Raw genomic sequence first — 12169 nt, 5'->3', positions numbered from 1 at the left:
TTAACATTAAATATGTAAGTAACTTGATGATAGGGTAGCATTAAAATTGCCTGTTGGATTTGAATGAATGCAGTTATTCAATTATCAAATATATAGTCCTACTTAAAATTGGACTGGTTAAACTAACTTTGGTGTTGGTTGTGGCAGATGCTTAATTTATCACTAAGAAGAGGATTTATCACCCTAAAGCTGCAGCTGGTCTAACACACAGAAGAGCTTATCTGATTTAGGTCCACAAAGACAGCACTGCATATTGTAACCTTTTGTTTAATTTTTTAAAATGTCATTTATCTTAGAAGAATGTTTCATGTTTGTGTTTTGGGTAAAATGTTTTATTTCATTGCTTTTGTCCGTAAAAAGTGATGTGCAACTACAAATAGTCTATTATTTCACTTTAATAGAAACAAATCTCTGCAGATTGGTAGAATTTTTATTTTGTGTAAATTGACATCTCAACTGTTTGGGAAAGGCTCATATTTGCTCAGTTAGACCATTAAAGTAGGACTGTATTTACTGTATCATCAATTAATGTACTGAACATTTTCTCATTTGTTTTACAGAATGTTGGAAAATACCAAAAAATGCCCATGACAAATTTCCACAGTAATCAGTCTAAAACCAAAAAGATTGACTTTTCTATCATAGAAAACCAGAAAATATTCACATTTGAAAAGCTGGAACCTGAGAATTTTGCTGAAAACAAAAAACAACTTAAACAATTAATCAATTATCTGAATAGTAGCCAATTAAATTTATCCTGCAAACTCAAGTGGAATGAAAAAATGTGACAGACAGTTGTGATACCATGAGTCTCAAAACATATTTTATCAGGAACCCATCTGCAATACATGCCTCTGTGATGATTCCAATGCACAAGGGCTTAGGTTTAAACAAACGTGTGCAGGTGACAAATCACTCAGTCTGTGCCCACATCCAGCGTGCTAAAAACAATGTTCTCATGCTAACAAACCAGCCTGCTTTCCCTTCATGTCATCACCTACTCCACATTTCCTCCTCTGTGCCGTTTCTGGCCCAGTGCTCAGTGGAAACACCGAGATCAAACAAGCGGTCACATGAGAAATGAGAGTGGTGCTCTGGCTCGGCCGGCGCTCGGCCACCGGGGTTGCTAGCCTGGGGAGAATCAAACACCTGGCATTTGTCACCCCACATCCCCTTTACAACCTACCCGACCCCCGGTTCCTGTATGGGACAACTTAAAAGGCATTTCCATACAGCACAGACAAAAACACAGGTTTTGCTTGTGCTAAGTAATAACTCCCCTGCCTAAACAAGCTGCCCCTACAGAGAACCACACTTTATACAAGCATTTGAGAATAGAAATGAAAACAGCATTGCATAAAAGGAAACTTGTCAAAGCACAGGGATTTAGACCTTTCTTGCACAAATGCTCACCCTTTTTCTTCTTTGAAAAGCTAAAAGGATTAAAGGGGAACTCTGTGCTATTCACTGCCGCGTCTCCCCTTTCTCCTCAGGTGTTGTAAAACCATAAATCTTTCTTGTCTACTATTTGGCTTTAAAACAGCCCTTTTTTATGGGGAGGTTCTCCACCAAATGTGTGTGGACCAGGCAACCCAGTCAAATGTCAGCCTGTTCATGAAAAGAACCTCTGTGGACTTGAAGTTTTTCTAATCCTGCCGTTGAGCTGGAGGTATAGAGTTTATAAAACTCAACACATTTTACATCAGTATTCAAGTATTTCCAATACAAATAGATTTTCATTGCAGCTGATCTCAATAAGGCAACAAAACTGGATCTTTTATCTGAATCTTGTCCCTGAAACCAGTGTTGTCCATTTCCTGTTTGGCCACCCAGTCGAATGCAGCTGAACCCCCACTAGGTTTATTGGTGCCCACCCCTTCTTCCAATTCTCCAACCCAGCCCCCTAGAGCCTACCAGACCACCATTAAAGAAGATTTTGTCCCTGCTGGTCATTTGATTTTATAGCCCTTCCACACCGAGGAAGGACTGACCACCAACAAACGCTCCCCCTTTAAGTCGTGAAAGAATTGGATACCTTTCCACAACCCCTCCCAACTTTTTCCAGTAAAGAGCCCTGAAAGCTCAGTTCAGTGAGTCTAATGTGCTGGACTACTACAAGGACCAGACAGCTGCTTCTTAAACCTCCATGATAATAAAAGGGACAGGTTGACTTAGTGTAACTGTATTGTCAATGAAATCAACTACTTTACTTTTAACACAGACCAGGAACAGTTGTACTTACATCTGATTTGGTAGAATGGTCCTCCATATCAGAGTCATTGGGGTCCACCAGTTCCTGGAAAGGAGGAAGTGTCGACACCTTCCTGCGATCAGCCTCGTCTCCCTCTGGTCGTAATTTATTTGTTTGCATCTGCGACCTATCCTTCAATAGTTTCTTATCCAAATGTTGAGCATCCGACCCCGATGTTTGCTTCCCTGATGAATCCACAAATCCCTTTTTACGTTTTTTGGTCATATGATCGTCACCATCGGGGGTAGACAGACGCTTGTTAAGCCCTGACCCGTGGGTCATCCCCTCAGTCCGATGCTCCTTGGACAAAGACTTGGGTTCCTTGAAGCCCATCTTAGGATTTATATCTCTAAGTGGCTGGTTCTCTTTGGGTTTCCTGGAAGGTTCTTTGGGGGCTTTGCTGGGTTCCCAGCCAGAGTCTCTGAAGGCACTTTTGGGCTCTTTCAAGTCTTTTGGAGGCTTGTCTTTGTGGTCCTTGGAGGGTTTGTGGAGTTTGGAGAAGCTGCTGCTGTTGGTGCTGGTGGTTGTGGCGGTGGTGAGAAGGGTAGTACTGCTTCCTTTGGAGCCATCCTGTGGATGAAAACCGGCAAATGAAAAAGAAAAAGAAAAATCAAACATTGTAGAACACTTTCTAAGGAATAAAAGGACAGAACACTAAGAAAGCAATTGGCCTAGATTTGTTGGTTGGTCCAAATCATGGCAAGGGGACTGCTTTCTGGCAAGTTAAGTCATGCAGGGAAAAACAAAAAGAAATTGTACCCAACATTTAAGGTGTCAGAGCAATTACACAGAATCATCTAAGCTACAAAGAAAAAAACTTCAGCTCAAAGGATTATAGCACAGCGAAGAGGGAAATCCCACTTTAGGTCAGTGGGCAAATATAATAGGGCAAGGGCATAATTAGCCACTGAGAAATACTGTTGTCTGAAGACTGGATGGGCTTGTATTGCTGTGACAATAACTGAAGTGCCACTAAAAATAATTCAGTGATTCAAAATATAAACAACAGTGGCACTACTTTAGTTTAAATCTTATTATTCTTTATTATTACTATTATTATCATCAAGCAGTGTTCAAACACTACTTTACAGCAGGAAACATGCCTCCAGTGATTATGCAGTCGTCTTGCAGTTCATGTTGTGGTGACTATGGATTGCAATTTAGACTACATGTAGAACTAAAATGCATAGTCGTAAACAACAAAGTGAGCAAAAACTAGGCAGCTAGGTCAAAGGAAGATTAATCCTCTGCCTTTTACACAAGAGAAAACATGCATGCCACCCTGCAGTTTGGCATTACCATCTGTGAAAAGAGCTCCATTCTTAAAAGAAAATCAAAAGGGTCTTCTTAGTCCCCATCTATGGGCTTAAAGTGCAAACTCAGGACTTCTTTTGAGCAGTGGTGTTCAGTGGGGTGAAGGGCCTTTTCAACAGCCACACATGCGCAACCTTAAAAGTGGAGCGAAGGGCAACTTGGAGAAAGGAGGAAATGCATTCGTTCTAACGACGGGGGCCATTTGTCCCTGGGTCTCACCTCCAGCCCCCTTGTCAATATTTCATCAATGCAGTAAACCCATTAAAGCAGTCTAGACGACGGGGTGTGTTACAACTCTGCCCAAGCACCTCTAAAACCTTTCATTTTGTCTATCTGCTTGTGACCCCGGGACCTTAGGATGTAAAGCTGCCGGCTCATTTTAAACTCCAGCATGCTCCTCCACTGCAGTAAAGCCATTTCCCTCCCAGCAGCGCAACATAAAACACTGTTTTAGTGCTCTGGAAGGGACCCACAGTGCCTCTGCAGCCATCAACATTGAAGAGATCACTAAAGTGGCACTTTTTAACAAACCTTTCAGCACCATGACGCTGGCAGGTTAGCAGGTGATCCAAGTTCATGTAAATCTCTCAGAGGCCTAGAATAATACTGTTAGAGTGGAACTGAAAGCACATCAAAAATACAAACAGCTACGGAATGTATTTCTACTTTCTAAGAACGTATTCTTTTCAGGTATACCAGACAACTGGATCATGTACCACTTACAATATATTGTATTATAAATACTACTAGGAGCAGTAGAAATATATTTAACACTTGATTATCCTGGATATATTTATTTCTATACACCATTAGACAGTTATAAATATAATATAAAAAACATTGTTATAAACTTCAATGTACCTTGAAATATACTAAAGACCTGGATCATGTCATGTACCATTAATAATATATTTTATTATGATTACTATTATATTATTTAGAATTACATTATATTGCACCACTTATCCAAGATGACACTATGACAGTTTTATTTTCTATATCTACATTTCATACTAAATATATACTTCTCATACTATATACACTTTAATTTATCTTTAAGTATATTATATTTATTAATCATACTTTAATCTCCTGTTTTATTTTATATATTCCAATTATATAGTTCTTATCTGGTTGTCTTTTTACTGTACCCTAGCCCACCTACTGTACTGCTACATATGAATTTCACCCCTAGACATCAACAGAGTCTTAAACATACAGTTTTGAATTTAAATATTTCAGGATAAAAGCTTTAGTATATAGGATCATTGTCAAAAAGTTATGATTTATTACAAAAATACATAATGTGTTCTAATACCAGAACAATAATTCTCAACATGTGATGGAGAGAGAGAGAGAGAGAGAGAGAGAGAGAGAGAGAGAGAGAGAGGTAGAGGTAGAGAGAGTGTGTGTGTGACCTCCTGCTTCACGAGTAATTCATCACACACACTCTGTTTAGACTGGAAACCGTTTCCATGTGAAATGGGCCTCTCCTAACCTGGCTCTTAAATGACACCATTTAAAGGGACTAAAAATAACACATAATGGAAACAACATGCCACTTTATTGACATACATGATTTAGTGCTGCAGGAGATAATGTCTCAGAGCTCACATGTAGCTTCTAGGCCCATCATTTATACCCCCCTCCTCCCCTTTTAACGTGTTAATTCATTCTATATAGGAATATTGTCTCAAACGTTCTTGCATATGGGATTTTAAGATCAAAATATGGGCAATTTCAAATCCACAGCCCATCTCTGAGTGAGTGGACTGAGTTCTAATGGCTGAGCGGCAGCCAAGATATAGTTTGCTTAAGCCAGAGTTGGATGTCTTTGAAATCCCAGGAGTTTAAATATGTTGGACGTCGTTGAACCTGCCAAATATGTGAGGGGATTAGGGCCTGGAGACTTTGAAGGGGTAAAAAGTTTCAGAGCTGGGTGGGGCCCGAGAGTGCAGGCAGAACAGAAGGTTGTTTAGCTCCAGGCTGTACCTGGAAACAACACTGACCTTTGACCCATGGAAGCTTTTGCTCTTCTTTGGGTCGGAGAAGGTGGATGTCAGTGAGCTGTTGGGTAGTGTAGGCAGCTTCAGGTGCTGGCCGAACAGGGAGGTCGAGCCCTCCTGCATTACCATCACCTGCCAGAAGAACAGCAACAAACCAGAATCATCAGAGGCTTCTTTGCTTTGTTAGTTATACAGTAGAAAAACATGGCTTGATATCAAACTTCAATAGTTTTTGAATACCAATTAAAATGTGTCAATGTATCAAAATGTGTCTACCAAAAATATGTCTACCAAAAGTTGGCATGCTCGGTCAGATTTTTAGTCTTTGGATAATTTTCAATCAGATAGTTCTGGATTTAAACAATAATTTTGATGGAAAATATATTTCCCCTGGTATTTGAAATAATGCACTACTGGGATTTCGGTATTAATGTAGTCTTCCATTGATGGATTGAGAGGTAGTAGCTACGACTTGCACCAATTGGTTTTGTATCTGTTGAACTAAATCTTGTACGTCACCAATGTCTGAAAGCATTGTCTGATTTATGACACATAAATCATCTGTGTGTGAAGCTATTTTAATGGTTACAGGTTTAATTGCCTTTATCTTTCTAATTTTTTGTGGCGTAAGATAGGGTACAAATAGTTAAAGAGAGAACATCCATCCCTGTCTAATGCCTCATATTATAGGGAAATGGCTAGAGCATTGATTTCCTTTCATTCCTGTTGCTGTTAAGACCTTTAACATGTCATATATAAAATACTAAATATATTATATATAAAACTGGAGATATAACTCTATCTCCAGTTCCCACAATATGCATAATGTACCATAGATAGGATCTTTCAACCCTCTCAAATGCCTTTTCAGCATCTGAAGTTCTTTTGTGGGCTGTACGGCTGTTTTGTATACAAGACTACACTGGTGATATAAGAAATTTTCAACCAATGTCCAACTTTAAAAGAGGATACATTCATGATACTTCTGTTGTTCAGAATGGTAAATGCTAAATATGCTAATTTGCTTTCTTTCCAAGAGTTAGATGAGAAGATTGGTTTCAGTCTCATGCCTGTGTGTAAAGTACAGAGCTGGAGTCAGGGCGTGGTTAGGCTAGCTTAGCATAAAAACTGAAGCAGGGGGGGAACGGCTAGCCAGGCTACAAACAACTCTAAAGCTCACTAATTAACATGTATCTTTTTTTGTTTAATCTTTCCACAAACAGAAATATACAAAAGGCAATTTGTGCAAAGTCACTGTGTCCTGCTGTTGTGCACCAAGAAATAGTTTGAGCACATCACTTCCCCTATAACCAAAAATCGTCCTTTTACATTTCAGTTTGTGTATGGATTAAACAAACAATTGGTGAGCTTTAGAGGTGTTGGTAGGTGTACTTTTTCACTTTAGACAGAGTCAGGCTAGCTGTTTCCCCTTGCATTATGCAGTCTTTATGCTAAGCTAGGCTAGCCACTTCCTGACTCAAGCTCCATACTTAACATACAGACATGAGATTTATCATCTCATATCACTCTTGGAGAGAAAGTGAATAAATGTATTTCCTGAAATGTTGAACTTTCAAAATATTTGTCTTTAAAAATGCCTGCATAAACTGCTAATTCAACAGCCTAGATATTTTGAAAAATATTTGTAGTTTGACCTCATTCTCATCATACAAATGAAAAAAACAAACAAATATAATTTGAATTTGAAAAAAAAAAGTAACTTTTGTGTACTGAGAGACAGTGCTTGTTAGACACAAGAAAAACTTAAAGAGGAATGAACACGTGCGTTGCCATCTTCAATGCCAAGAGCAGCAAATGTCCACACAGCACACATTCAAACTAAAAGTGCCTGTTATTGCTGGAATATCCTGCAGTCATTACAAGGATAGAACGATGGCCAGAACATGCAAGTAAAGACAACACAGCTGCTTCACTGTGTCTGTATCGAGTGCTGAGGTGCATGAAGGCGAACGTAACAGCCGGGGATTAAAGCGCTGTTATCACGACATAAAAAGCAATTTGAAGCCAATTTAAAAGTTTAAAAATGTTGTTTCAGACAAGCCTGTTTCACTCATGACCCACTAAGCATGTGTGAAATCTTACTTTTGAGTCTTCTGAACTTCGTTTGTGAGGATCCCGTTGCTGTTGAAGAGAGGGGACAAGAGACTATTATCATTTACAGCTTCATCTCATAAAATACTGACTGATCCAAAGTAATAAATCTTTGCCAAATAGTTGTTTATGATTCTCCAAATCAGTGGAATAAAGGTGTGGTAAAGTAACTTAATGAAACTGTACTTTTCAGTGGTGAGACTCATCCTGACAATTGGGAATGTGAGTTTCGACATGGTCTATGTCAGCACTTGAGTCCTTTTCAAGGCTAAGAAGGGGGTGCAGGGCAAAGTAAATAGAGAGCACTTAGCTCCAGTCATAAAACCTCCAGACTACAGGGGTCCTCTGGCTGGGGGCCAATAGACTGACTGCACACCACACTGAGGAAGCAACTAAAGGTAAACTGATGCCAGTTTATCACAACTGTAACGAGTACAGAGAGCTTTAATGACTACATCAGCTGATCTAAGTGCTGCTAAATTTATAGTCATTCATGCAGAGACCATGCCTCTTAAAAAAAAAAAAAAAAAAAAAAAAAAAGCAAATACTCAAGTTAAGAGAATCACTGGAATCTACATGTTTAAAAGAATTATACTGTATACTGTAGAATTATTCTAAAATATAATACAAAAAGCTCAGACAATACACTGACTTGTTCAGATACCAGAAAGCAGGAGTGGTTAGGTTACACCTCATATACTGTAACAGAATGACATTTGGCGTGCACAGTCACACTTCTCTTGTGAACAACAGCTGCTGTGCCTAAGAGTTGAACAAAGAAATGTACGATTGTGCCAAAACTCATATCATAAATTTGTCGACTTGAATATTTGGGATCCAAATACTACAGTAATACCCAATTTACACCTGGCACATGCAATCTCTATCTGGATAAGGAAAAACACATGTTAAGGCAAGTCTCGAGGTCGTAACTCTGCCTCTTCCTTCATACCTCAAACTAAACCCGGCAAAAGCTGCAAGTAGGAGTAGTAGTAACTAGCAAGTCCTCGTGCTCAAAAAGTGATTGTTTCCCTTGACCTTTTCCAATGAAATGTTAGGGAGAGTTGGGATGAGATCAGACATGGATACATTTCACATTTGATGTCAAGGAAAACAAGACTCTTTGTAAACCGTGTGGTAAAAACACAATGAAATTGAAGCGACATTTATAGACGAGTCATCCTGAAATTCACGCAAAGTTAAGCATGTTTTTTTCCAAGCTAACGTTATTTTATCAGCTAACCTGAGCTGTAAACGTGAAATACAATACAAGCTAAAAGAAACCACTGCTGTCCTGTACTGATTAGAGAAGAGAATGACCCAGAGTTGCTAATCTTAAATGCTAAATTAAAAGATTGATCGACACGCTAAAGATAAGTGTAAAGTTTCACTGTCCTCAAACTGAAACAAATCTTTAACAAACAGAAGAATGCATGTCTGACGAAATGTTTACATTGAGCTTTTAATAGCACATGTCAAAAAAACGTAATGTTAAACTTAATGTTAGCGTTACTTAATGTTAGACATATGACAGAAGAAAGGAACAGTAATGTAGTATGCTGTGTGTGCGTGTTTGGGTGAGTGAGAGAGAGAGGGGGGGAGGTGAGACAGAGAAATCAGAATCAGATTTTTTCCCTCTTATTCAAGCTCACAGATACAGAAGACCTCCGATGACAAGGAGTGCAAATAAAGCTGGTTCATCCCAGAGCAATCAGAATATTTCAACAGCTCTTCTACGTGCTTCTCAGTACAAAGTGCCACATGACAAGAAGGAAGGCCACGGCAAAATGAAACAAAACCACTGAAGATGAGCACTTTGCTCTGATGATGGAGACGGTAGAGCTTCTCTATGTCTTCAGAGAGAGGTGTTACTTTGTCATTGTCTGAGATGGTCTTTTGTCAAAAAGCAGGGTCATATTCTTGTTTCTTTTACATGAGACTTGATTTGTATTTGATTTTAAGATAAATAAAAACAACATAACAGTTAAAACTGTGTCTGTATTGCACGTTCAAACCTTTATACCATTTCATAATAACAGGCAAATAGATATTTCCTCCAGAAGTCTATAATGAATGTGTAGAGCGATCTGTGTATATACAGAAAATTAACGTTGCAGTGGAGCTGCTCAGTGACCAACAGATTTACTAGCCTGTGGTGTTCTAGAACTATATGAATGGTGTGAAAGTGTTTCTGGAGAACTCTCACTGGAAAAACAGATTTGAAAGGTTTTTTTTTCTGTCAGGTGGGCTGCAACAGAAGACGCCTGTTTTACATTAAAAACTGTCACTCAAGCTCCGTGCACTCCTACCCCTCCGGCTTTCAGTAGCTTCCTACGAAACTCCTCCGTTGGGTTGTTGAAGGTGAGCTTCTCACAGCGCAGGTGATTGACAGGCGGGTGGCCCTCCAGGTGGAGGAACAGGTCGTAATCGAAGCGAACTTTCTTCGGTTCTTCCTGAGGGAAAAGTGGTCATCCGCCCAGAGAGGGAGAAGAGGACAACAGTCACAATCGGGGCATCAATACTAGTGCACTGCATCACATGAAGGTGCGTTCACATGTAAGCTAAGTTGTTGTCTGCTTTAAGTCTTCCTACACAACTTAACATAGCTTAACAATGACTTTCAAAGACATTTTACACTACTTCTGTAGGAGGAAACTGTCAACAGCTACTAGGAAATCTATTACAAGTTTGCAAGTTGATGCTAGAATAATAAAATTGATGGTAATAGCATAATTAATGGATCCATAAATGATGAAGAGTATGTCTTATCATATGAATTCTATGTGAATAATTGTAGTCTTCTGGTTAGAAGCCAGCAGGTGATCTATTTAAAGAGCACACCTGATGTCTATCAAGAAGAGAGGTCATGTTATGAAATGTTATGCTTGCTCTTTTTACAATCATTATGTCATTAATTTAACAGTGTAATTGTAACAGTGCCAACTGTACATTTGTTTTGGATTAGTCCTGCACCTGCCAGCACACAACTACACAGTGGTATAGAGAGTATCATTAATGTACAGTGGCTTGGTCAAATGGTGAATGGCTTATTTTTGTACCTTCTGTTTCACAAGTCAATTTTCTCTCAGATTCTCCATATTGTAATTTTACAATTGAACATGAAATCTATTGAATGACCATTCTGGAAGAGGTTGCTCTTCTAAGGGTGTCGGATCTTCTGCAGATTGTAAAGCCCTTTATGGCAAATTTGTGATTTTGTGCTATATAGATAAAACTGACATGACCTAAATTCTGTTGGAATTTCACCTTGATGTCATGGTGCAGGCATTAATATATATAAAGCCTTTACATTGAGCAAAATATACAGGTGCAAGCATCTCGAGTGCAAGTGAATTTACATGAAGATAATTTGTCAAACTACTATCTCTAAGATTTAAGAATTAAGAAGATGTAAATGTAGTATTTGTGGATCCACAAATGTACATTACAGAAATACATTGAGGGAAAAAAAAACAAACAAAGTGCTGAAAGTGCCATAATGAGGGTTATGAGCTACACTGACCTAATGGCCACACTTTGTCTATTCATCTAGTGAAACACAAACTTCTTCATTTAAAAAAATACCATAAATTTAGCACATTACCATAAAAAACCATCAAATTGTTATCAATCACAAAAAATACAAATGCTGCCCTTTAGGAACACTTCAATGCCTATAAACAAGACTAACACTATTCAGGTACATTGTTGAACCTGTATTTTGGAAGCGCTCAGAGCCAATACACAGTGACAATACACAGTGACTGTAGTTACGCACAGAAAATAAAGGAAAATAGACTTATAGCTGAAAAATACACTTCAGGTCATAGTTGCGCATGTGACACGCAAGCTGTTATGAGTATTGTGTAGACAGCTGTATTGATTAACATAGAATTGTACTGTTCTCTCAGACACGCATTACACGAGCGACTGAGTAGCTTTCAGTGTAGACACAGTGTTATTTTACAGCCATGCTAGCAGCTCTGTGAGGCTGTAATTAGGCACAGTGGTGCTTTGAGCTAAATGCTAATGTTGGCGTGCTAATGCTCGCAATGACAATGGAAACATGCTGATTTTTAACCAAATGTACTGTTTAACATGTTCACCATTTTAATTTGTTAGCATTTGTTAGCATATGTTAGCACGTTCACATGCTAACATAAGCCAGTGGGATTCATCCTTTCGGGATCATGCATGTCTTGCACGTGTCATGTGTAAATTTATTAGCTACCAATCCAAAGTTGTTGAGATATATTAGTCTTTGGTAATCATATGAAGAGGCAGACCGACAGACAGTCATTGCCACCGTAGAGGCACGCTGCTAGCATGATTAAAAATAAAAGATCTGAGGAGCTCCTGGTAAATAGTTTTAAATTATCAGATGTATGTTACACAAACTTATATATACCTAGAAGGCAGGTTATAGTGCGTATAGCAGATATGGGTATTTACAAGGAAATGAAAGGGGAAAATGTAGAGTATAAGA

The 12169-nt window shown here is 38.7% G+C and overlaps 1 protein-coding gene across 4 annotated transcripts in view; it reads right to left on the bottom strand.

The window, feature by feature from the left end:
- The window catches only part of mllt3 (MLLT3 super elongation complex subunit), a 68130-nt gene that overhangs the window by 19168 nt on the left and 36793 nt on the right, over positions 1-12169 (bottom strand). For all 4 annotated transcript variants that reach the window (XM_044341677.1, XM_044341676.1, XM_044341674.1 and 1 more), the window contains exons 4-7: positions 9993-10136; positions 7675-7713; positions 5575-5703; positions 2243-2821 (exon numbers count right to left, since the gene is read on the bottom strand). In XM_044341677.1, the coding sequence (XP_044197612.1) occupies positions 2243-2821; positions 5575-5703; positions 7675-7713; positions 9993-10136 (891 nt within the window). The remainder of the gene's footprint in view (positions 1-2242; positions 2822-5574; positions 5704-7674; positions 7714-9992; positions 10137-12169) is intronic.

This window comes from Thunnus albacares, chromosome 22 (genome assembly GCF_914725855.1).
Source record: "Thunnus albacares chromosome 22, fThuAlb1.1, whole genome shotgun sequence".
NCBI classification, from domain to species: domain Eukaryota; kingdom Metazoa; phylum Chordata; class Actinopteri; order Scombriformes; family Scombridae; genus Thunnus; species Thunnus albacares.
The sequence above is the reverse complement of the archived record's forward strand: the minus strand, read 5'-3'. Positions and strand labels throughout refer to the sequence as shown.